Source organism: Schistocerca gregaria, chromosome 7 (assembly GCF_023897955.1).
Source record: "Schistocerca gregaria isolate iqSchGreg1 chromosome 7, iqSchGreg1.2, whole genome shotgun sequence".
NCBI lineage: Eukaryota > Metazoa > Arthropoda > Insecta > Orthoptera > Acrididae > Schistocerca > Schistocerca gregaria.
The window spans coordinates 258446051-258474024 of NC_064926.1; the positions used below are offsets into that span (position 1 = coordinate 258446051).

General features: G+C 40.6%; 1 protein-coding gene across 3 annotated transcripts in view; it reads right to left on the reverse strand.

The window, feature by feature from the left end:
• Positions 1–27974, reverse strand: part of LOC126282525 (protein arginine N-methyltransferase 1) — a 96399-nt gene that overhangs the window by 22862 nt on the left and 45563 nt on the right. For all 3 annotated transcript variants that reach the window (XM_049982192.1, XM_049982194.1, XM_049982193.1), the window contains one exon: positions 23765–23910. In XM_049982192.1, the coding sequence (XP_049838149.1) occupies positions 23765–23910 (146 nt within the window). The remainder of the gene's footprint in view (positions 1–23764; positions 23911–27974) is intronic.

Sequence of the window (27974 nt, forward strand, 5' to 3'; positions counted from 1 at the left end):
CCAGTGGCTATTTGTTCAGGCAGAAGGGTTGAAGGGGAAGTAAAAGGGGTGAAGGAAAAGGACTGGAGAGGTCTAGGAATGTCACCCGGAATCACAGGTCAGAGGGGACTTAATGTACGGGATGAGAAGGAGTCTTTCCTTCTCATTCAAGCTTGCCAATTACAACCATCTTTTATGTGTGTGTTCTACCACTGCTTGGTGAGTAGATTTTTTTATCTATCCAATTAAATAATTTTGTCAATAATTGTTTTTGTTATAAAATTTGTACTAATGAATAAGTAAACTAGGCATCTAGAAAGGAGCAATGTTCTACATGGAACATTTTACATAACTTCATTTTGTCAAACAGAACCCACCTCAACAAGTTTTTTGGTTTTACTGATTCTAGCTTCCTGCAGTTCACTTCCAGCCTATCACTTTTCACAACTGTTTCAATTACTAAGACAAAGTATGCAGTGGACATTGCATTAAGCCAGTACTTCTTGGCTGTATTGCAATTCTTTATTTCCATGGTTATCTAAACACCTTGGTAGTCTGGAAAAAGTATTTATGCCAGATACCTTAAGGTTGAAAAGTACTGTTTATGGCTGAGTTCACAAACAGGAGATATGAACAATGAGAAAATCCCTCTCTCAATCAAGCCACATCTACCCCAATACCTTTAGCGTCACAGTGTAATAATGAATGATTAAAGTCATTTCAAAGTAGAAATTGTATACAGGGTGAGTCTTATTAATGTTTGAAAACCCATGAAGTGACGTACATGATGCTCAGACAACTAATTTAATATAAAAAACAATGGAAACACCAGATACTGTAGGATAGCTACAGTATGCCTGTTCTTCTGACAGATATATAAATGATTGCTGGTTGGTTGGTTGGTTGATTTAAAAGAGGGATAAAGGGACCAAATTGCTTGGTCATTGGTCCCTTACTCTTGTTATAACAATCATACAAGGGAAAGGATAAAACGAATGAGGTGTAGAGCACAATACCAAAAGGAAGGAAAACGAAAAGAACGACATTAGGGCAACAAACAATACAAGGAACAAAAGAGGACAAGAAAACCACAGATAGACGCAAGAAACAGGTAGGAGAGATTAAAACAAGAAAGCAGATTACCATGGCTGGCTGATCATGAGAATAAAATGGAGAAGCCAGCCACTCTGCAACACAATTAAAAAAACCTCCACCCTAAAAGCACTAGGGTGGAGGACACGGAGGGACAAAACTTAGATCAAATGATAAAACTTACCCTCATGAATACAATGTAAAACTAAATCAGCCGATCAGGTGTTGTGTGATAAAATTAGTGGCAACAAGCCCGGTATCCAAAGATTTCATCAGAGAGCAGTCAAAGTAGGATAGTGAACCACAGTAAGGGCCACTGTCAACCGGATGCTGCACCAACACTGAGGCGGGTCTTCACGGCACAGGAGGTAGCTGTGGGTCTTCCAAGTGTGGCCAATGTGGAGCCAGCAGAGAACGACAGTCACTTCGAGAGGCCCGCATGGAGGACTTCCACACATTCACAGTCTCCTTAACGGCACGCAGTTTGTTGTGCGTACTGAGATTATGCCATTCCACCTCCCAAAGCTGAAAAAACTTGCAGCGTAATAATGATTGCAAGTTAGTTACAGGGATGCTGATCTCCAGAAGCTGCTTCTGTGTAGCCTGTTTGGCCAGCCTGTTGGCAAGTTCTTTTCCTGGGATTCCGACGGGGCCTGGGGTCCACACAAACACCACGGAACAACTGGACCATTCCAAGGCAAAGATGGATTCCTGAATGGTTGCTACCTAAGAATGGCGGGTGTAGCACTGGTCAATAGCTTCTAGGCTGCTCATGGAGTCAGTACAGACAAGAAAAAACTCGCCAGGGCGTGACTGGACGCCCTCAAGAGTACGAGAAATGGCCGCCAGGTCTGCAGTGAAAACACTAAAGCAATCTAGCAAGGAGTGCTGTTCAATATGTCCTCCATGAAGATACACGAAGCCGACGTGACCATCAGCTATCAAGCTGGCAGTGTAAACCACTTCATGGCCCCGGTACATGTCAAAAATCGAGAGGAAGTGACACCGGAGAGCCGCGGGGTTAACTGAGTCCTTAGGGCCATAAGCTTCGGCATAGGCATACACCATGTAGGTGTACGTGAATGGACCTCATGTGTAGGTGGTAAAGGCAAGGACTCCACTTCAGACAGAAGATATCGGATGCAACCTTGACTCGGGCCACCGATGCGGGAGATGAAGTGCCATGGTTGGGAAAAGGAGACTGTAATGAGGATGCGCAGGAGAGCTATGAATGTGTGCAATGTAACTGGTGAGCAGTTGTGCACGCCTGATCTTCAATGGAGGGACTCCAGCCTCCACCAGTACTCTGGTCAACAGGCTCATCCTAACAGCTCCTGTCGCTAGTTGAACTCCACAGTGGTGCACTGAGTTGAGTAAATGCAATGCTGAGGGCGCCACTGAACCATAAACCACACTCCCATAGTCAAGGTGGGATTGAAGAAGGGCTCTGTAGAGTTGCAGCAGTGTGGAGCAATCTGCACCCTAGTTGGTGTTGCTAAGGCAGTGGAGGGCATTGAGGTGCTGCCAGCACTTCCGCTTAAGTTGATGAAGACGAGGAAGGCCAGTCAATAGAGCATCGAAAACCAGTCCTAAGAACCGATATGTCTCCACTATAGTGGGTGGAGTGTCATACAGGGAAAGTGCTGGTTCCGGATAAATGGTACGACACCGACAGAAGTGCATGACACACGACTTCGCAGCTGAAAACTGGAAGCCGTGGGCTAGAGCCCATGACTGCACCTCGTGGATGGTTCCCTGTAGATGCCGCTCAGCAAAACCAGTACTAGAGCAGCAGTACAAAATGCAGAAGTCGTCTGCTTACAGAGAAGTTGAGACTGATGGCCCGACAGCTGCTGCTAGACAGTTAACAGCCACTGAAAATAGAGAGACTCTCAATACACCTCCTGGATATGGAGGGAACTATGGGAAGCACCCACTTGGACACGGAAAGTACAGAGTGACAGGAAGTTTCGCATAAAAATCAGGAGTGGGCCCCGGAGACCCCACTCATATGAAGTGGCAAGGGTATGATGTTGCCAGGTTGTGTCATACACTTTCCGTAGATAAAAAAAAAAAAGACAGAAACCAGGTGTTGGCACCTGGAAATGTCTGTTCAGATGGCAGACTCGATGGATACAAGATTATCAGTGGAAGAGAAACCCTGGTGGAAATTGCCCTGGCATGGAGCCAGTAGGCCACGTGACTCCAGGAGCCAACACAACTGCTGACTTACCACACATTCTAACAGCTTACAAAGAATGTTGGGGAGGCTGATAGTTATTCACTTCAAGCAGGTTTTTGCTGGGTTTGAGCACTGGAATGATTTTGCTCTCCCACCATTGCGATGGAAAGGTGCCATCGCACCAAATCTGGTTGAAGATGATGAGAAGATGTCGCTTGTAGTCAGACAAGAGATGTTTAATCATCTGACTGTGAATCTGATCTGGCCCAGGAGTTGTGTCGGGGGCAATGAGCAAGGGCGCTGAAGAGCTCCCACTCTGTAAATGGGGCATTATAGGGTTCACTGTGGCGTGTAGTGAACGAGAAGACCTTCCCTTCCATCCGCCGTTTGAGGATGACAAAGGCTGGGGGGTAATCTCCGACGCAGAGGTGCGAGCATAGTGTTCAGCGAAGTATTTGGTAATTGCAATGGTTGAGATGTACCTCTCCCAGCACTCCTGTTTCCATCTTTTTATAAGCTGGCAAAAGTGGGCATGGAGCCGTTTAAAAAGCCATTAGGTGCTCCAGGGAAGGGTGCCACTTATGACACTGTAGAGCCCGCCTATACTCTTTAATGGCCTCATCAACTTCTGGCGACCACCAAGGTACTGTATTTCACCGGGGGCACCCTAAGGAACAAGGGATTGCAATTTCTGCTGCAGAAACAATCGTCCTGGTGAAACACTCAACCATCACGCTGATGTTACTGTGCGGGGGAGATACAACGGTGACAGCAGAGTTGAAAGCTTCCAAGTCTGCCTTGTTTAAAGGCCATCTGGGTAGGCGTCTGTGGGCATGACAATGGGGCAGAGACAGGAAGATGGGGAAGTGGTCACTACCACACAAGTCATCGTGGGCTCTCCAGTGGACAGATGGGAGAAGTCCTGGGATGCAAAGTGATAAATCAATGGCCAAATAACTACCATGAGCCACAATGAAATGTTTGGGACAGTAAATTTTCAACATCTCTGCCACAGCGAGTAAGCATCGTGCTACCCCAAAAAGGGCTATGGGAGTTAAAACCTCCCGAAAGTAGGAAAGATTTAGGGAGTCGATCAATCAGTGCAGCCAATATGTTCAGGGGTACCGCATCATGTGGAGGGAGATATACACTGCAGACAGTTATTTCCTGCATCGTCCATATCATGACAGCCAAAGCTTCATGAGGAGTTTGAAGGGGAACAGGTTGACTACATACCGAGTTCAGGGCATAAATGGAAACTCCAGCTGACACGCTATTACATTCGCTACGGTTCTTGTAATATCACCTGTAGCCGTGAAGGGCAGGGGTCCACATTGCCGGGAACCAGGTTTCCTAGAGAGCAATGCAGAAAGAAGGTGTAAAGCTTAACAGTTGCCATAGCTCAGCCAGGCGGTGGAAAAAACCACCACTGTTCCACTAGAGGATGACATGATCGTGAGGCTGGGAAGGCATGGAACAGTCAATGAGGCAGTTTACACCTCAAGGTCACCTGCTGCCACAGACTGAGGACCTATGCGATCACCATCCATTGTGTCTGAGGGCCCAGCAAGATCTAGGTCCTCAGTGGACGCCAGAATCTCCACTTCATCCTCAGATGCACTGCTTGTAGGTAGTGAGGGTGCGGGTGCCACTGCAATGTCTTGGTTCTTGGAGGTCTTTTTCTTGTTTTGGTTTCTCTTGCTGCTCCTTAGGTTTTTCTGGCTGGGAGGGCTTCACTGATTCAGTCTCAGGGACTGAGGAAGACCATGAAGTCCTATGACCAGCTACCTGTGGGTGCTTTTGCCACTGAGAGTGTCCACTTTGCCACTGGTAGGAACCTGGGAAAGGAGTGACCCAAGGGACCCCTTCCTAGCGAGGGAGCTGAAGAAGATGTATGCTTTTCTGGCTGAGAAGTGGGGATGGATGTCCCCGATGGTTGGGGAGGGGGGCGGGGTGTTGCTCCCAAAGCACATGGTGCAGTAGCAACAGGGATGGAAGTGCCCCCCACCGTCAAGGGGGCAGTTTTAGTCTTGCGGCCCTGATGGCCAACTGTCAATGGCGGAACAGATGGGGCTGGGCAGTAGCTGAAGCAGCAGCATAGGATGATGTCATGCCTATCAAATTTCCTCTTAGCCTCAGTGTAGGTCAGTCAGTCCAGGGTCTTGTATTCCATGATTTTCCTCTCTTTCTATAAACCTGCAGTATGGCAAGCAAGGTGAATGATGCTCTCCGCAGCTGACACAGATGGGAGGTGAGGCTCATGGAGCGTTGGGATGCAAAGGACATCCACAATCTCAACAGGTGATGCTGGAAGTACAGTGGAAAGACATATGGCCAAACTTCCAGCAGTTGAAGCTCCGCAATGGGGGATGGATATATGGCTTGACATCAAAGCGGCAGACCATCACCTTGACCTTCTTGGGTAATGTGTCATCCTTGAAGGCCAAGATGAAGGCAACGGTGGCAAACTGATTACACCTCAGACCCCCATGGGTGCGCCGGACAAAATGAACACCTTGCCGCTCTAAATTGACGTGCAGCTCATCGTCATACTGCAAAAGACGGTCACTGTGGAATGTAATACCCTGGACCATACGATGGACACGATGCACCGTGTAAGGCGCCATTCCACAATTGGCTCGCTCTTTGGGAGAAATGAGAAGAATGGAGGTCAAAAAGAGAGGCAAGAATGACTTGGGCCTATTCTAACCCCCAGTCCTGCAGGGGGGAAATGATTGCTAGGCCGAGGGCTATCCAAAATATTTGACCTTTTATCTCCTTTATCAATGGAATCCCAGATATGACCCCTGAAAAATCACATTTTGGCTTGTGGTTTCTTGGAACATACTAGTTCTGGGCACTGGCGTGCATAGGCCTGTAATGACGTACTCTTGCTTACATGGAATAATGTAAGACAAGGGCATGCTGAAAAGTAATGTCTTCAATATTTTTTTTATACCTGGAAACTCTTTAAGCTCCTTAAATAAAACCAACTTTATTAACATTAGACAACTTTATTCTTCATGTCTACATATTTGTAGCCTTGTACTGTTAGAGGGCCCCAAATCGTAGAATGTAATATGGTGGCGTGTAATGTAACTGTATTAGTGTATGAGAAACAAAGTGCTATAATGAAGTTTTGAATCTGATGAGTTCATCCACATATGGAGTAACTCTCCTTCAGCATGACAGTGCCAGACCACACATGAACACTGTGACATCTGCAATCAAACACCTCGGACTCACTGTCATCAATTATCATCCATACAATCCCAACTTGTCTCCATCCAATTTTCATTTATTTTCAAAACTTAAAGAACATCTTTGAGGATATCACTGAGAGTGACGCAGTGGTGCAAGCACAGGTGAGGTTGTGGCTCTGTCAAAATAATCACACATTCTACAATGGCAGTACCAACAACCATGTCTCTCGTTGGGAGAAATGTGTTTGTTGCCAGGGTGGCCGTGTTGAGAAATAAATACGTAGATATTAAGAATAAAGATGTAGAATGTTAATAATGTTTGTTTTAATTAAAAAGCTTAAAGAGTTTTCATATTACAAATCCACAGGCATTACTTTTCAGCAACCCTCCGTATGTGCTTCCTGAGGAGTCATGGTGATTGTTTAAAAAATTCTTGTAGTGAGATATAAATATAGTACGTGTAAAACGTTTCCATAACATTATTCATTGCAGGCATTACAAAGAATGAAAAACAATTACAGTCTTTCCATGAATGTACACTAAACAGTAGATAATGCAAGTGCTGGAGTTAATGTGTCTCCTGCACTATTAATAATTACTCTTTGTTGTTGCTGTGAGATCATGAACTTAAACAGAATATCTAGAAAAAAAAGCATGTTGTAAATATAAATTGTGTATATTGTAAATCTTTTGAAGTGTTTCGATCTCAAAGGCTTATATTTGAAGCATTTGCAACCAAGTCCGGATTTTACAGAAATTCTATGAAACTTGAGCATACACACTCAACCTGTTCCTAATGTTCTGTAGTCAATGCACGTCAACACTTCAAGTTTAAAGAGTAATTTTACTTTTACATCCAACGTGAGACAACTGACAAGAATGACCCTACAAGCCTCATCAATGGTTTAAAAATCTGATTTGTATATATTATAGTACAATCATGTCTACTAAAATTAATACATATAAGCTTCACAGTTCAAAATTGTCTTTCTGATCCAATGTATCTCATGTGTAAGCAGCAAATGAAGTGTAATCACTGCAAAGCTGAAACTGTAGAAAAAATGAATATGTAGCATTAAAACGAGCTCTTCCTTTCACGAGTATTCAAGCCATGATTTTTGCTGGTTGTCATCTCTCCATTTCACTTTATAGATTCACATGAAACCTATTACTCAATGTAGGATGAAGTGGTTTTCATGTAATACTATTCCAACAGAATTCTAATTAGCTCCATTACTTATGTTATTCATTTTTACTCAGATCGTAGTTAACAGAGGTTTCAGTCATCACTAATACTGTTTTCATCTTTGTATACTTTTCTTTCAGATAGATTATATAATGGTAAGAAAGAGATTTCGGAACCAGGTTTTAAATTGTAAGACATTTCCAGGGGCAGATGTGAACCCTGATCACAATTTATTGGTTATGAGCTGTAGACTAAAACTGAGGAAACTGCAAAAATGTAGGAATTTAAGAAGAGGGGACCTGGATAAACTGAAAGAACCAGACGTTGTAGAGAGTTTCAGAGAGAGGGAACAGTTAACAAGTACAGGGGAAAGAAATACAGTAGAAGGTGAATGGGTAGCTCTGAGAGAGGAAACAGTGAAGGCAGCAGAGAATCAAGCAGTTAAAAAGACGACGGCTAGTACAGATCCTTGGGTAACCAAAGAGATACTGAATTTAACTGATGAAAGAAGAAAATATAAAAATGCAGTAAATGAAGCAGGTGAAAAGGAATACAAAGTCTTGAAAATTAGATGAACAGGAAGTGCAACATAGCTAAGCAAGGATGGTTACAGGACAAATGTAAGGATGTAGAGGCTTATCTCACTAGGGGTAAAATAGATACTGCCTACAGGAAAATTAAAGAGACATTTGGAGAAAAGAGAACCGCCTATATGAATATCAGAAGCTCAGACAGAAAACCAGTTCTAAGCAAAGAAGGGAAAGCAGAAAGGTGGAAGGAGTATATAGAGGGTCCAAACAAGGGTGACGGATGCACTTGAGGGCAATATTATGGAAATGGAAGAGGACATAGATGAAATTGAAATGGGAGATATGGTACGGCGTGAAGAATTCGACAGAGCACTGAAAAATCCAAGTCAAAAGGAGGCCCTGGGAGTAGATAACATTCCATCAAAACTACTGATAGCCTTGGGAGAGCCAGTCACTACAAAATTCTACCATCTGGTGAGCAATATGTGAGACAGGCGAAATACCTTCAGACTTCAAGAAGAATATAGTAATTCCAATCCCAAAGAAAGCAGGTGTTGACAGGTGTGAAAATTACCTAACTATCTGTTTAACAAGACATAGTTGCAAAATACTAACACAAATTCTTTACAAACGAATGGAAAAACTGGTAGAAGCCGACCTCGGGGAAGATCAGTTTGGATTCCGTAGAAATGTTGGAACACATGAGGCAACACTGACCCTACGACTTCCCACAGAAGATAGGTTAAGGGAAGGAAAAGCTATGTTTCTAGCATTTATAGACATAGAAAAAGCTTTTGACAATTTTGACTAGAATACTCTCCTTCAAATTCTTAAGGTGGCAGGTGCAAAACACAGTTAGCAATACGCTATTTACAATTTGTACAGAAACCAGATGGCAGTTATAAGAGCTGAGGAGCATGAAAGGGAAGCAGTGATTGAGAAGGGAGTGTGACAGGGTTGTAGCCTATCCCCTATGTTATTCAAATATATTGAGCAAGCAGTAAAGGAAACAAAAGAAAAATTTGGAGTGGGAATTAAAAGCCATGGAGAAGAAATAAAAACTTTGAGGTTTGCTGACGACATTGTAATTCTGACAGAGATGGGAATGAGGATATAAGATGAACATCAACAAAAGGAAAACATAGATAATGGAATGTAGTCGAAATAAATCAGGTGATGCAGAGGGAATTAGATTCGAAAATGAGACACTTAAAGTAGTAAATGAGTTTTGCTATTTGGGGAGCAAAATGACTGATGATGGTTGAAGTTGAGAGGATATAAAATGTAGACTGGCTATAGAAAGGAAACCGAGCGAGGTGGCGCAGTGGTTAGCACACTGGACTCGCATTTGGGAGGACGAAGGTTCAATCCCGTCTCCGGCCATCCTGATTTAGGTTTTCCGTGATTTCTCTAAATCGCTTCAGGCAAATGCCGGGATGGTTCCTTTGAAAAGGCACGGCTGATTTCCTTCCCCATCCTTCCCTCATCTGAGCTTGCGCTCCGTCTCTAATGACCTCGTTGTCGATGGGACGTTAAACACTAAGATCCTCCTCCTCCTCCTCTATAGAAAGGAAAGTACTTCTGAAGAAGAGAAATTTGTTAACATCGAGTATAGATTTAAGTGCCAAGAAGTCTTTTCTTAAAGTACTTGTATGGAGCGTCGCCGTGTGTGGGAAACATGGATGATAAACAGTGTAGACAAGAAGAGAGCAGAAACTTTCAAAATGTGGTGCTACAGAAGAATGTTGAAGATTACATGAGTAGATCATGTAACTAATGAGGATGTACTGAACAGAATTGGGGAGAAGAAGAATTTGTGGCACAGCTTGACTAGAAGAAGGGACTGGTTGGTAGGACACATTCTGAGGTATCAAGGGCTCGCCCGTTAAGTACTGGATGGAAGTGTGTAGGGTAAAAATCATAGAGGGAGACCAAGAGATGAATACACTAAGCAGATTCAAAAGGATATAGGTTGCAGTACTTATTCTAACATGAAGAAGCTTGCACAGGATAGAGTAGCATGGAGAGCTGCATCAAACCAGTCTCTGGACAAAAGATCACAGCAACAACAACAACACAATTTTTCTTCTCCTCAGAGGTACAAATTAACTTTGTGTTCTGCCTTACGACAGGTCTCGTCATGGGGGAAGCCTCGTCAGTGAGGTGGACCGCATGAGCGTCTAGGGAAGTGATTCCAGTGGTGGGTTCCTATTGCCTTCCACTGACAATGATGAAATGATAATGAGGACAACACAACACCCAGTCCCTGGGCGGAGAAAATCTCCGACCCAGCCAGGAATCGAACCCGGGCCCCTTGGTGTGACAGACAACTGCGCTGAACACTCAGTTATTGGTACGGACCCCCAGAGGTAAATCACACAATATTTTCCTTCGTGAACAGTCATATTACTAGAATGTTACCTATTTTTTGTTTTTGTAAAGGTGTCTGCTGATACAGCACAGCTGACAGCATGAAGAGATACTTTACAAGAAAAGGAAAATTGTATAGCTCCTGATGAGGAAATCGAACCACAACTCAGTGATATTTTAAACAAATAAGGTGATTAGTTAAAATTTTTGGAATCTGAATTCAAATCTGAATTCTCAAATGAATATAACAGCTTGCTCAAAAGTTTGGCGACACCATAATGCCAGTTCCAACCAAGCTATGTGCAGTTTCTGTCTCTGAAAATCCACAACACATACATACACTAGCAGCTGTAATGAGTAATTGCCTTCTGGTTTAATTCTCAAAACATGTTGACTTTAGGCATGGAATGGCAAAACACAAACAAGTCCTTTGGCATATTCCTATTCACACCAGTCTCCCCCCCTCCCCCCCCCCCCCCCCCCCAGGTCTTTGTTGGCAAGTAAATGGAAAGACACAAAACTAGTAGAGATAAAAATGTTCATAAGTGTAGCTTCCCTAACAGCATTGTTTGTTGTGAAAGAGACACTGTAATTTTGCACTGCTGTTGTTATTCTGTTATTCCAGTTTTAACAATTAATTTCACTTATGTTGCATAATAAATGTGTGTATTACTCCCTGCTCCAGTTCATAATACTAAAGTGTCCTGTTGGTAGTAAATTACTTATAAAAAAGGAAAAGTATATAAGAAGGGATATCATATGTTCAGGTTTGAATTTGTTTAATAAACATGGGGTAAATTATGTGAGGATTTAATTATTTGCATCTCCATTGCATCTGGAGGCTAAATAACCACTTAATCAGTGTTCATAAATGAAAATTAGCACAGGTTTGATTTTTAAAGCTTATGTACCATTATTCAGTTTTGTCAGGACCAGTAGCTATAATTTGTTTACACATACATCATTAATATGCAAGTATAAAGACAACTAATATATGACATTGATGTGTAAAACAGATACAGCAGTGTAATTATTTATAATAGTATTACCATGCGTGATAAATGTGCCTGATGCCTTGGTTAGTTAGTAACTTGAGACTGGTGTGACAACTGTAAATCAGTTTCATAGAGTGATTGCAGTGTGACAGAGAAAGGTATTCCCCTTGAGTCTCTTCCATGGGTGTGTACATTATGTATAAAAAGGTAGCTCCCAGAAAAAGAGATGAAGATTTGACCCTATTGGCAAAGACTGAAGCCACCAAAATTGAGTTACAGCAGTTAAGGGGAGGAAAAGAAAATGGGATGTAAGAAAAAGGTAACAGGAAAGGGAGAAAGAAGGAAGTATTTTGGATAGTTCTCTTGCTGTTGAGCTACTGAATAGATATAGCCTTTTGAAGGGAAAGAGCCTCATTTAGACGTAAAAGAAAGTATGCCACAGTAAACCATCAATAAGAATTTAAGACACTGGCCAGAAACTAGTTGCGCAGAAAAGGAAAGGTCTTGTTGCTAGGTAGCTGTCATTGGAGGGGTGCAGGCCTACACCTGCAGTAAAGGCGAGGACCAGGGCACCACGTCACTGTTAGCCTTAGCCACGTAATAAAGGATACTGAAGGACTGATTAGGGATCTGGCTGAAGAGTGTTAGAGGAGCATGCAACACCCTGGAAAAGAATAGAGAATATAGCATAAAGAGTGATGTGGAGAAGATAAGTACAGCAACATTACACACGTGGGGGGCTTTGCTGGGGTTCTGCAGCAGCATGGCCACCCACGGTTGAGCAAAGCCTTAGTTGAGTTAACAAAGCAACTAACCGGGTTGCTGCTGACTTCGGCTAGGGCTCACATTAGTGCCATATCAGTTGCTGCTATTGGGAGAGGGTGATATCCAAGCATGGTGTACACCTTAACAGGAAGGGGGAAGATAGATAAGCTGAATTGATAGCTGGTCATACAGGGCGGAGGAGGGGACTGTCAGCAATGGTAGAATTCCTGTGATGCTGAGTAAGTGTTTAAGGAGACCAAACAGCTATTTTATCAGTCTCCTATTCATCTTTCAGGACAGAAGCAGTGTAACTAACCTGCCTGCACATAAAGTAAATTCTGTGTGTGAAAGTCTTCTAAATGTTTGAGTAGCATGCATATGAGGCAGAACATGGTAACAAACCTGGTATTCACCTAGTGGAATTTGGGAAACTGCCTGAACTCAATGGAGGCTGGCCACTACACTGACCACTCGTCGTCTGGGGGCTGGCACACCTCCCATCCCTGGAGCAGTTATGTTAAAATGTGTGGCTACCTGGGCAGGTATTCCTGCTATTTCAGGTGTGAGAGGTAAGCCTTTTTTTTAGGTTTAATTCTTCTGTCATACAGACTGCTTTAAAAGGGGTCAAGATAAATGAAGTATCACACACAAAAGAAACTGTTTTCAATAACCTTACCATTATGCATAAGATATTAGAAGAATACACATAGAAGACTATAAATTAGCAGCTGTTTCTGCAGGGAAAATATGGAGAAACTATGAGTAGTAATGTATGTAAAAAAATTAAAAAATAAAAATGTTTTGTGAAATGATTGGTCTAAAAGTAAGAAATAAAACAGATAAGAGAAACATTTGATGTGCCTTTGAATGATGCTCAAAATCATACACAGCAGATATTGTGCTGGTTAAGAGTATGTATTCCCTTTCCTGGTACTTGAAGGTTTCTCTATTGAAAAATTTCTGAGACTGAAAAAATTGTCGGAACTCTTTTACACTTTCGGATATAGATGACAGTAATATGTCAAGGCCACACATCAGCAGACTGCACCATATACATACTCCCCCATGTACATACTCCATCAGACAAATATCCTCTAGTACTCTTTAAAATTCTAATCTAACTTAAAACTGAAATTTTAATTCTCAAATGGCACTTCATTTGCTGTACAAGATTTTGAGCACCACTCAAGGGAAGTGTCAAATGTTTCTTTCACCTATTTTATTTCTTACTTTTAGACAAAACAATTTGCCATTCTTTTATTTTATCCAAAAATTTTTTCTGTTCAGAAAGCATGATCTTTTTGATCCCTCATTTGCTTTCCTAGCATCTTCCGCTCTTGAAATGACCTGAATTTAGTACCTGATTTGAAGGAAGACATTTTGAGAGTTAAACATCACAACAGTGCCTATTTTTATGTGCTAAATAGCTAGGTCTTGAAGAGACAAAATTTTTGATACTTCACTTATATAGTTAGCAGCAGCTGCTTGGGAAACATTTCAATTTTCCCTCTAATCACTAATTAAGTTTTTCTTAATTACTCAGACTACTTCCAAGCAATTAAATATGTTTTTGGAAAACTAGACATCACACTGGTAAATTACATACCCCATTTGTCCATTTCTCACTCTTCATTTGGTTATGAGAATTCAGACAAAAACCCATTGCGTGGTTTATGGGGAGTATTGTTTTCACACTGCTCAAACATTTACTAATAATACGGGGGCAGTCTAATGAAAATGAGACAGGTGGAAAAGAAAGTTTCAGTTCACTTTTTTTAATTTCCAGTGTAGCTGCGATAACTGTTAAAGCATTTATCCCACTGTGAGACAAGAAGGTAAGTGGCTTCATGGAAAAATGTTTGTGGTTGCCAACATTGTACACAAGCATGCAAATTGCCAGCGAAGAAGATCTTTCTTCAGGGCTAAAATGACAAATCACATGCGCAGAGATCGGGACTGTGTAAATGACTTGTAGAGGCATCACAGAGAAACTTCTGAAGCAAATTCAAGTGCCACTATATTAATAACAGTAGTTTCTGCTGTAATCAACAACTGGAATCCTGTTCTTTCAAATTGCAACTACTGGATTAGTCATTTGTAACTGTTGCAGTAAAAAGATCTTCAAAGGGAAACTTTCATATGTTCTTATAGAAATTTGAGTCATTATTATGTCACTTATGGGACAAAAGAAAGCAAATGACAGTTTGTGAAGATTTTATTAATTTAATGAAAGGTTCAGATAAAAGGAAAGATTTGGAAATAGTACTTCATTAAGACTTGTGTTCTGTTGTTAATTTTCCCACCAGAGTTAATCAGGAAAGCAGTACACTAATAGAAACATTTACGTGTACAAACACTTAATCAGCAAAACCTATGTTTATCCTGTAGCGAATAGCCTCTCTCATCATGATGCACAATTATCCATACCAAACAATCATCTGATTACAATGAACAGATGTCATGGAAAACACACTAACCAATGAACAGACTACAGAAAGTTTCAAGGCAGCCTTACAAGAAGCTGTCTGGAAGGCTGTGTAAAATGTGATGCTGTTTGTTGTTGTGGTCTTCAGTCCTGAGACTGGTTTGATTCAGCTCTGCATGCTACTCTCTCCTGTGCAAGCTTCTTCAACTCCCAGTACTTACTGTAACCTACATCCTTCTGAATCTACTTAGTGTATTTATCTCTTGGTCTCCCTCTACAATTTTTACCCACCACACTGCCGTCCAATGCTAAATTTGTGATCCCCTGATGCCTCAGAACATGCCCTACCAACCGGTCCCTTCTTCTTGTCAAGGCCGTCAGTAGTTCTAATGGAATGTTGTCTACTCCTGGGGCCTTGTTCTTCATCTACATCCTCTTCCATTTACATAATATTGCCCTCAAGTGCACACATCACCCTTGTATAGACCCTCTATATACTCCTTCCACCTTTCTGCTTTCGCTTCTTTGCTTAGAACTGGGTTTCCATCTGAGCTCTTTATGTTCATACAAGTGGTTCTCTTATCTCCAAAGGTCTCTCTAATTTTCCTGTAGGCAGTATCTATCTTACCCCTAGCTAGATAAGCCTCTACATCCTTACATTTGTCCTCTAGCCATCCCTGCTTAGCCATTTTGCACTTCCTGTTGATCTCGTTTTTGAGACGTTTGTATTCCTTTTTGCCTGATTCATTTACAGCATTTTTATATTTTCTCCTTTCATCAATTAAATTCAATATTTCTTCTGTTACCCAAGGATTTCTACCAGCCCTCGTCTTTTTACCTACTTGATCGTCTGCTGTCTTCACTACTTCATCCCTCAGAGCTACCCATTCTTCTTCTACTGTATTTCTTTCCTCCATTTCTGTCAATTGTTCTCTTATGCTCTCCCTGAAACTCTCTACAACATCTGGTTTAGTCAGTTTATCCAGGTCCCATCTCCTTAAATTCCCACCTTTTTGCAGTTTCTTCAGTTTTAATCTACAGTTCATAGCCAATAGATTGTGGTCAGAGTCGATATCTGCCCCTGGAATTGTCTTACAATTTAAAACCTGGTTCCTAAATCTCTGTCTTACCATTATATAATCTATCTGATGCCTTTTAGTATCTCCAGGGTTCTTCCACGTATACAACCTTCTTTCATGATTCTTGAACCAAGTGTTAGCTATGATTAATTTATGCTCTGTGCAAAATTCTACCAGACGGCTTCCTCTTTCATTTCTTACCCCCCAATCCATATTCACCTACTATGTTTCCTTCTCTCCCTTTTTCTACCCTCGAATTCAAGTCACCCATGACTATTAAATTTTCGTCTCCCTTCACTACCTGAATAATTTCTTTTATCTCATCATACATTTCATCAATTTCTTCATCATCTGCAGAGCTAGTTGGCATATAAACTTGTACTACTGTAGTAGGTGTGGGCTTCGTGTCTATCTTGGCCACAATAATGCTTTCACTATGCTGTTTGTAGTAGCTTACCTGCATTCCTATTTTTTTATTCATTATTAAACCTACTCCTGCATTACCCCTATTTGATTTTGTATTTATAGCCCTGTATTCACCTGACGAAAAAGGTCTTGTTCCTCCTGCCACCGAAATTCACTAATTCCCACTATATCTAACGTTTAACCTGCCCATTTCTATTTTTAAATTTTCTAATCTACCTGCCTGATTAAGGGAGCTGACATTCCATGCCCTGATCCGTAGAACGCCAGTTTTCTTTCTCCTGATAACGACGTCTGGAGATCCGAATGGGGGACTATTTTACCTCTAGAATATATTACCCAAGAGGACGCCATCATTTAATCATACAGTAAAGCTGCATGCCCTTGGGAAAAATTACAGCTATAGTTTCCCCTTGCTTTCAGCCATTCGCAGTACCAGCACAGCAATGCCGTTTTGGTTAGTGTTACAAGGCCAGATCAGTCAATCATCCAGACTGTTGCCCCTGCAACTACTGAAAAGGCTGCTGCCCCTCTTCAGGAACCACACGTTTGTCTGGCCTCTCAACAGATACCCTCCGTTGTGGCTGCACCTACGGTACGGCCAACTGTATCGCTGAGGCACGCAAGCCTCCGCACCAACGGCAAGGTCCATGGTTCATGGGGGGAGGGGGGACGAATGTGATATGTAAATTGCAAATTTTGGGTATTTGTAGATAGGTTTGTACCAATCTGTAACAGCTATTACATAAAAAAATCTATGTTTTGAAATATAATTGGACAGGTAATAAAATTTACACCAGGTGACAGCAGCAGAAAACATGTATAAAAGTTAAGGAAATGTGCAAGCTTTCAGAGCTAGTGCCTTCTTCTTCTTCTGGCAGAATGATTGCAGGTGAAGGAAAAACACTGGAAAGGTTTAGGAAATGGGGGATTTGATATAAAGTCGGCCAATACCTTGAGACAGGGGACGCTTACCAGACAGAATGAGAACAAAAGACTGATTGTTGGTGACTGCACCACACAACATTTGAAAACCTGAGAGCTTAAAGTTGAAAAATAGGGTAATAAGCAAAGGAAAGATTACTGACTAAACATCACACAAGAGTTAATAAGAGCGGGAAGCCAAGAGTATTATATGTAGTAGAGGTGGGGGGATTCAGGGTAAATCGCACAGGCTTGAAAATAAAAGATATAAAAAACTGAAAGAGAGTGAAGAAAGGAATAATTACTGAAGATATGTTGAGACTGAAGAAATTAATGTCAATTAAGAGCAGATAGACAGTGAGAACCAGGAACATGTTGTAATACCAGTTTTCACCTGTGGAGTTCTGAAAAACTGCTGTCAGGAGGAAGAATCCAGATGACACGTCTGGTGGAACAGCCACCGAGGTCATGACTGGCGGGTTGTAAGTGAAAGGCTCTGAGGTCATGACTGGCAAGTTGTATAGCATGCTCTGCAACAGGATAGTTTGTGTTGCCAGTATACAGACAGTCTAAGCCCATTCATCCTAACAGATAACTCGATGGTAGTCACTGTGATCGAGAAGGCTGAAGAGTGCTTACATAACAGCTGGTACAAAACGTGAGTCATTTCACATGTGGCTCTCCATATGATAGTATATGTTTTGCGAGTTACAGTACAATCGTAGGAGTGTGCATAGAATAAATCTTACAGGAGGATGGTTACAGGGGTAGGAGCCACAGGGCATGGAAATGGGTGCATACTGAGCATAAAGTCTGACCAGGGTACTGCGGAGATTGGTCAGAAGCTATTCTATGTGTGGTGCGCAAATTGTCAGGTGGAATGGACCTCAATTTAGAGCATGATTTTAATGAGTCATAGTGTTGTTGAAATATCTGATTAAAACAAGCAAGATGAAGACAGTACTGAGCGACAAGAGGTGCTCTCCTAAGTTGTTGTTTGGAGGAAGCAGCTGTATCAGGATTGGATGTGATGGAAATCTGATTTCGAACTAGGCTTTTTGGGTAATCATGTCCAGTGAAGGCTGAGGTAAGAATCTTTAATAGCTGCTTCCCCATGAAAAAATTAAATATGGTAATAGTAAGACATTAAAGCCCTGAATTACGAAAGGAATCAAAATACTATGTGTAAGGAAAAAGAAATTGTTTGAAATGGTTATAGCAGAAAGAGAAGTAGGATTTATTTCATTTTACCAGAAATACTGTACTGTATCAATGAAAGTGATTAGAAAATAAAAAATCTCTGTATATTGTCTGTAATCAATGAGGAGGATAATAAAATTAAATCCACACGGGCAACAGTTAAAAGGGAAGCAAGGAAATCAGTCAAGGAGTGAGGTCTATGTTGTTAAAGAAGACAGCTAGATAATAAATGACAACTGCAAGACAGTCAATGTGTTTAATAACGTTCTTGAAGTAGCTCAAAAGATTGGCATGAATACTTCAAAGGATAAATCAATAGAACATATGCAAGAAGCAATGCCTCACGTATACAGGAAATTACAGTTACTCTATGCTCTGGCAAAGAAATTAAGAATGTAATTAATGCCCTCAAACTCAAAAAGTCTCATGGAGTTGATAATGTCTTGAGTAAAGTACTAAAATCATGTTCTTCAGATGTATGGAATGTTTTCATCATAAATGCAACACATTGCTATCACAGGGATATTTCCTGACAGACTGAAATATTCATCTTCCTAAAATGCTTCTTTTTACACAATCTCTTCAAAGTGTTTCCTTCTTTTGTCAACTGGCTTTGCCAACAGATTTTGCTGAAAATTTAATTGATTTTTTTCAGTTTCTCTCTCTCTCTCTTTTTTTATGTAAAGGAAACAACTCAGCGTTCACATTAATTTTTTAAATGTCTCTCGACATTTATCTTTTTCATAAATACAATAGCAGCTTGATCCAATAAACAAATCCTTTTGCCATTTCTTTTTCTTTCTTTTTTTTAACGAAAAGTTAGCTTTCCATGCAGAACAAAAATGATAGATTTTGTGCTTTTTTAATATACAATTCATTATAAGTTAAGTCATTGCACCACACATTATTTTCTTCATACAAGATCACATTTCAAGATCTCCCTGACGACCAAACACTAACTTTGAGATAATATTCACTCTGTCGAAGCAAATTGTGATGATGTTCTCACAAAGTGCTTCAGCATGTTCTCAATGAATGCACATTTTCAGTGCTAAGAAAAAAATTGTCGTTTATATTCAACAATTTTTCTTTCACACTCTCAGTACTCACACAATCTACCAAATAAGTACTCACAATCTACCAGCAGATCGTAATTAGTGTGTTGCCGACCCAGTACTAAGGCAGCGCTTTCTGGGGTAATTCATCTACACTGAGGAAACAAGCATTAATTTGCAGTGTTCACTGTAGAACCTCTCGCAGCCAGCTTTTTAAACAGTTGGGTATATTGACGACAACTTGACAGTACCCTTACTTCCTTGGTATCAACAATTAATCACAGTTGAAAACCATGTCATCCATCTCAGGAACTCACCATAGATGAATGCATGATCTACTGGAGGGGAGGGGGTGAAATATAAATACTGTACAGTTTAAGCATTGGGTGGGTGATTGGCACACAAACAAGGCCACTAAGCAATTCAAATGACAGCTTTCCACAGAGCTAAATGATACAGAAATGCAAACACGTGCAACCCCCCCCCCTCCCCCTCCCTTCCACAAACACGCAGGGTGGAGAGGAGGAAGGGGGAGGTGGAGGAGGGATGACTGATAGCTGGAAAGGAGAAGCACAAGGGGTGGGTTAGGAAAGGGGCACCTATGAACTCACCCTGATGCAGTCACAGAAAGTTGCATGTGGTTCACAATGAAGTGAAGGACTGGATTGGGTGGAGGAGTTAGAACAGTGGAAAGGGGGATGCAAGATTTTTTCTAGAGTTGGCAGGTATATGCAGCTACAGAGAAGCACAAGCCATTGGCTGTTATTTTGAGAGCAAGAGGGTTTGCACCCCATTCACTACACATTTTTTACAGGTATTATTTCTTGTTGCAACTTTCTGGATGGTACACTCTCATGATTTCTTATGTGGACAAAAGATCTATCACTGTTTTTGATTTTCTTGGGACAAATGTCATCTTTTACCAAAGGCCTTATCATTCCCCACTTTATTCAGGCCACTGATTAGTTATTTTAAGGAGATGGAGTACATCTCTTTCCTTCTTGGTTTTAGATAATAGTTTTCACTTAACAAGTTCTGTTCTACTCTCCAAGCATAAGCTGGTATGAAATTTGGCTTTATGTCACTGTGCTGCCATGTTTGGTAAGCCTTGGTTCCCAAGTTTTTCTGCTGCAGTGGGTTATAAAGACCTACTTTTTCTAAGGTTATCAATCCATTCCTTCCATCTTGCTTTGCTAATTACATGCAGCACTGCTTTTTCCACACTGAGTGGAGTCAATACTGATAAATTGTGATTTTGCAGCCTGTAATATTTTAATATAATTATATAATGTAATATTTGTAATGTTTTAAAAGTCATTTGTCATTCCACTATGTGCTGTTACCTGCAGCTTCTAGGAATGCACTTAAATGATACTTTCCTCATTATCTGAATGAAAGTACTGTAATTTTGGGATATATCAGCCACATTTTCCATGCCAGACCGATGGGTCTGATGTAACATTTCTCCATGTTGTACCTTATGGAACACAGTTGTCCTCACATTGAAATCCTTAGCTACTGAATGAATATGGAAGTTCCACATTATGGATTGCGTCCAGGTTTTATATCTCAGCCCCTTCCTTAACTCTCAGGTCTTCTGCAAAGGTGCCTACATATCAAATAGATGTGCTGTGGTTACTGAAATCACCAGTTAAAAACTTCACAGCAAGCAGATTGAAGTTCTTCAATGCAAGGGAAACAAATGGTTTTTCTGATGTGTTGTATACTGGCATAACAGTGCAGTGGTCCAGTTCTACCACCATTATTTCAGTGTCATTTTTGGTAACAGCAATGTTTCAAATATTGATTACAGTTATTACATGAACCACTAACAATACTGTGATGTAGTCAATCATTCACTATGTCCATACCACTTATTAATTGCTTAGTACTGTTTTTATTTTTATTATTACATTGAGACCAACTTCTTTGGAGTACCACGAAATTATTTTTAAAACACCAAGCCCTTTGTACTACTGTATACCAATATATCCAAAAGAGGTAAACTGAAAAATACAGGATGGAATAATGACGATACTATGAAAATGATAGATTGCTGCTCACCATATAGTGGACATGTTGTGTCACACACATGTACAACAAGGAAGACTGCTAAACAAGTAAGCTCTTGGCTTATAGTACTTTCGTCTGAGCTGTACTTTCGACTGAGCCTGGCCTGGGCAACCAGAGATAGTGGTCATGTGAGTGTGAGTTGCATTTGTGCGAATGTGTGTGCCTGTATGTTGTCTAATTAAGAAGAAGGCATTTTGGCCAAAAACTTGTTCAGCAGTCTTTTCGTTGTGCCTGTCTGTGACTCAGCATCCCCATTATATGGTCGGTAGCAATCTATTCTTTTGATAATATTGTTAAGAGGACTACTGGTTTTAGCTCATAATTTGTTTCTTTTTTAATTTCAGGGAAAAAAGAGAGAAATAAACTTCTTCAGCATTGCCATGAATTTCTGAATACATGGCCTGAAAAGTGAGGTCCATCTTATGAAATATCCTCCCCCCCCCCCCCTCCAATTTCTTTTCTTCACCCATCTTCCATGTCCACAACATAGTGATCAGACTGTATACACATCCCGACCCATTTTATTTGTCTTTCATTTCTTATCCTCTGTGACAGAAGCCTTTACACTTAATCAAGTGTTCTATGCATCCTCATACAACTATATAAATCATCTCCATTACCGGCAAGAGCTCTTCCATCATGCAGGCCACTTGGGAAATATATGGTGTCAAAAACCAATTCAAAACTTGCTGCAGAGTACGCTAAGATATGTGGTGGTTATTACTTTTATCTCCGTTACATCATACATGCAGTATGTATTCCCTGCCACAGTTTTCCTTGAATTCTACACCCATCAACTTTCTCTACATACACTTGGTTCTCACTAGCCACCTAACATCAATTTGTGATAATTCTGTTGTTCTTGCACTTCTCTTATTAATTTTGGAATCTTTCCTTCTGATTTTATGTGTCATTTTCTCACACTCTGCCATTTTCTTGCACTTAAGTTTCCCCCTCTTTCTGGCTTATTTCCAGTCAACTCTGACTTGGCTGCCACCTTCACTTTCATATTTAAGTTCTCAAACTTTCAGCTCTCACTGGATAAAAACAACCTACTAGTTCCTATGAGTTCCTCTCATTCTGTCTAGTAAGTCTCCCTTCATTTGGAGTTCTGAGTGGCTTTTCCTATGTTCTAGTCCTAGCACTTAGCAGCCTGTTTTCCTACACCTTTTCTTCACTTCTGCCACGGCGAAGCCATTCTTATAGGCCCATAAGCCATGATTTTAAATAATTTCATTAATATTTTTGTATAGTTGTGAATTATTTAAAAATAAGCATTTCTAAAGAATAAGTAGTGTACTAAGAATGTCCAGGCATAAGAAGTCAACTTTTGTTTTGTGTAAGTCTATAAATAGTAGAGACAACAGTGTCTCACACTTCTTTTGTCACTCTATCTCAGGCCATCTTGTCTAACGTTGTCTATATTGTGAAAGCTCATGTGAGCACGAAATTGTAACAATATACGGAGTGAAAGTATTCAAAATTTTAATTTGCACTTTATCGGAAACTAATTATCTTCGTGAGAAGGAAAAGTTCAATTATTATAAAGAACCAATGATTATAATTTTTTAAGTGAATTCGGCGAAGTGAGATTTACGATCACTTCATTATCCAGTGCAGTGCTGCAATCGTCACATTTTCATCAAATCAAACAAAAGTTAATATAGGCATAGGATCTCTGACAGCCAGCATTAATGAACACTGACTTTGCAAATTATTATAAACATAAATTTTGACGTGAATTTAACTTACTGGCAAGAGTGTACAGTAACTTGGACAGGACTTCCTCAAAGATTTATTCACTGATTAATCCATCAAAGTTAACAAAAGATACTACAAAATATACAATTCCCCTAAGAAGCCCATTTTATGATCAATTTTAAAGGCAGTAAATTGTGGCACCTTCTCACAAAGAAAATTAACAATTACCATGCGTGGAGATCAGAATGAAACCAATATTAATAATAACTAACCACTACAAACTAGTAAAGAAATATCAATATTGTGACTGCTGCCACAAGGGGCAGTAGCCCTCGGTTCCAAAAGCGAGTGATTTTACACTTTTTTTTCTTATTTTCAATTCCTTTCACTTAGTGGTTAGATTTTTTGAACATTTTATAAATGTTTTCATCTCACTGATACTTTGCTATTCAAAAGTAAATGGACAGTAAGAACGCCACAAAATAAAACAAAACAACTCAACTATACAGTATAAAATTATAATTACTGTATAAAGTACAAACACGCAAAAATTCAATGTCAGATTAGTCTGTGCAAAAATACCTTATTCATCAGTTCTTTAACAGTATCTTGCAGTTCATCCACCTGTTCCATAACAATGGAATGATTTTCTGCATCCCCCTTAGCTTCACCTTTCCCATTTGCAGAGGCGGGTGGTGGTAAAACCCCTGCTTCGATTTCATCAAAATCTGGTAAAAATTCCAAATGAACAGTTAGACTAAAACTAATTTTTCAAATGTTGTTGTAATGTCAGATTGTAATACAGTGGTCTCTTCACCCTTGCATTAATTTATTGAATGGCCCTAATTGCTTTGTTTTTCTGAAACAATAAGATATGAATTTTTTGATAAATTAATAGAAGTGCAAAGTAATCAATGTCTTTCAAAATTCAATTAACACAATCCATCACAAGCATTAAGAAGTTGAAAGCAATTAGGAAAAATAATGACAATAATGGTGAACTGTAGCTGTTATGTGGAACAGAATATTTATACCAGACAGTTTATACCAGACAGCAGCAATCAGCAACAAGTTGGTTTTGATTTACTTTATTGAAAGTGAGTTAAAGCACATGTTTGTCAAGACAATATATTTTATTGCCAAACAAATGTAAACAGTAATGAAGACCATTGTGAGTACATGTGAAAACGTCAAGAACAACATGAATCTTATTTCTCCGGAGAGAGATGGTGAAAACAAAAGTTCCAGGCACATATTTTATGACAACTCTCCATTAAAACAACATGCCGTGTGTTTTGATCAAAGTACGCAGGCCATCTGATGATAAAAATGTGAATTCAAAACACATTACACTGTTTTTTAAGTACAGTACATTAAAACCATATTGGGTTCAAATGGCTCTGAGCACTATGGGACTTAACACCTGAGGTCATCAGTCGCCTAGACTTAGAACTACTTAAACCTAAATAACCTAAGGACATCACTCACATCCATGCCCGAGGGAGGATTTGAACCTGTGACCGTAGCAGCTGCATGGTTCCGGATTGAAGTGCCTAGAACCGCTCAGCCACCGCAGCCGGTTACCATTTGGGGCTAGTAGGTGCTGTATACTACAAAAACTGTCTGGATGAAGAGATTATGTCCAATCATGTCAAGAAAAGTTCATACAGATAACAACCAAAATTAGATAAGACTACAGGCAGAAACATGTAATCAAGCAGGAAGCATTTTAACTTCAGTTATGGTTGGGCAGCTATCACTCGCAATATGGTTAAACAAGCTATTTGGATGTGCATTAATTAATAATTATCTCTGATTATAACAATCAAATGATTAATCAGTTTTAAACTTCAATGAAATCAAATTAAAAAATCTAAAACAAGAATATGATGATCAGCCAAACACGTGTCACTTTAAAACATGTTAATTTTTAATGGAACTCTTAACAGCACCAGCAATAAGTAGTAACAGGACAATTTTGCAAAAAAGGGTAAGACAAAATTTGGAGTTTTTCACTAAATAACAAAAAACTGGCAATTTATAATTACTTTGGGATAAAAGGAAACCATTCACCACAAAGCAGAAGTGTTGAGTTGTCGATAGGCACACACAAAAGAAAGAAAACTGGTAGTTTTTGGAATTATCATTTGATGAGCTACAGTAAAATAAAACAGGCATGCATGCAAGCACATGCATGCACGCACACACACACTGTTACATATATGCCTATGCCCATGTGTTGCCACCTACACTGACAGTGCCAATACCATTCTTTGGTAGGTGGACTCATTGTGGTGTGGGTAGTGTCAGTTGGGGTGAGTAGAGGGAGAGGGAGGTGGGAGGCAGACAAAGGGATTGGAGCTGGGTGGCTAAAGGCTCAGAGGGAGGTGACCAGTTTGCCAGCCAGGTTGGGTGGCATGTATAAGAGTTGGCGTAATTGTAGTGAGCAGTAAAAAGCAGCACACACTAAGGGCAATGTAGGGACATGAATTGGCAAGTAGTGACAAGGTGGAGGAATTGGAAATTACTGGCTGGAGGGTCCAAGGACAGTGGGTTGTTCAAGATTGAGGCCAGGACGATTAGGGAAGCAGAGGTTATGTTGTAAGGACAACTCCCATGTGCCTATTTCAGGAAAGCTGGTTTTGGAAGGAAGGATCCAAATGGCTATGGCTGTGAAGCAGCCACTGAAACTGAATATGCTTTGCTCAGATGCATGTTGTGCCATTGGGTGGTCAACTTTGTTCTTGACAACATTTTGGCAGTGGCCATTCCTCCTGGATGGTAACCACACCGACATAAAAATGTGTGCAGTTTTTGCACCAGGGGTGGTATGTGACTTCTTTCACAGTTGACCTGACCTCTGATAGGGTAGCATAAGCATGAGACAGGACTTGTGTAGGGAGTGTTATGTAGATGGATAGGACAGTCTTGTCCCTTTGTCTGCGACAGGCGTGTGATACCTGTGCCGCTCCCACTCTCAATTCCTAGCCAATAGGATCATAGCCTTTAGCCTACTACCCTCAGTCCCTCTCCCTTCCCCCACCTAACTCTACAGTTTTCTTTCTTTTGTGTGTGCCTATTGACAAGTCAACATTTCTGCTTTTTGGCGAGTGGTTCCTGAAATCCCAAAATATTTATATTCTACAAGAACTTTCCTACAGGATGTAAAACTGACAACTTCAGTGGGATATCTCGAAATTAATTCTTTTGTCTTAACAAAATTTAGAAATCTCAGAGTCGCATTTTACTAATATTCAGAAATGGTAGTTATTTGATGCTAAAACAAAATTTTGACTTGCAATCACTCTAATGCTGAGGTTCATGAATGATCTTAAACTAACAGTTCATTTCTCACATGCAGAACTTAGATGTCATAATAAAAATAGCACTGAAATTAGCAAAAATAGCATGGACTTGGACAAAAAACAATATCAAATTTGGCAAAAACAGAATTTTCCAAACATTGACTGGCAAATTAAACAATATCGAATTTGAAAAAAAAGACATCAAGTTTAGTGAAAAACAGAAATTTAAAAAAAAAATACATAAATATAACACCAAATTTGGGTTATACCATGTCAACTTAACAAGTTCTACGACCTGACCCTCTTATGTTTATTTGAAATTAAGTATGCATGCAGTATTCATATCGGTAACACACAACAAATTTTTTAACAATGTAGGAAAGGACATAACACTACTTACTGTAAAGAGGACACGTCAAGTTGTAGATAGGCACTATTAAACGATACTCACAGACAGCTATTGGCCACAACCTTTATCAGTAAACACACACACACACTCACACACACACACACACACACACACACACACACACACACAGACGCACACACGCGCTCGCGACCGTCAACTCCAGCAACTTAGGCCGGAATGCAAAATCACACAAGATGCAAGCAGCAAACTGGAGGGGATGGGGACAGAGTAGGGAAAGGGATAGTAGTATACAGGTAGGGAGACAGACAGACAGACAGACACAATCTGGTGAAGTATGCAGGGCCTACTCACTGCCAACAGGTGCCACATCAGGAGGTTGTGGGGCAGGTATGTGGCGAAAGAAGGAAGAAAAAAGGGGAGGAGTGAGGAAAGATGAGCAGATATGTTGGCAGAGGGCTGCAAATAAACAGGGTGGGAGACGAGAATGGGGAGGAGATGATAAGAGACACGGGGTGGAAACTGTTCAGTGGAGGGTGTGGGAACAGTATGTTACCATAGGTTGAGGCCGGGATAATTATCGGAGTGGAGAATTTGATGTAAGGATGTGGAGAATTTGATGTAAGGATAACTTCCATCTGCACAGTTTAGAAAAGCTGGTGGTGGAGGGAAGGATCAGATGACTTGGGTAGTGAAGCAGCCATTGAAATCAACTACGTTACGTTCAGCTGCTTCTTGTGCCACAAGGTGGTCTACTTTGGTCTTGGCCAAAGTTTGGCAGTGGCTGATCATACTCGTGGACAGCTGGTTGGTAGTCATACCAATATAAAAAAAGCTATGCAATGATTGCAGCAGAGCTGGTAAGTGACATGACTGTTTTCGCAGATGGCCTGACCCATGATGGAGTAGCATAAACCTGTGACAGGACTGGAATAGGAAGTGATGGGTGGGTGGATTGGGAAGATTTTGCACCTGGGTCTTCCACAGTGATATGATCCTTGTGGCAAGGGGTTGGGGTTGGGTTTGGGAGCGACACAGGGATGGACTAGGATGTTGTGGAGGTTGGGTGGGTGACAGAACACCACTTTAGGAGGGACGGGAATTATCTCAGGTAGGATGT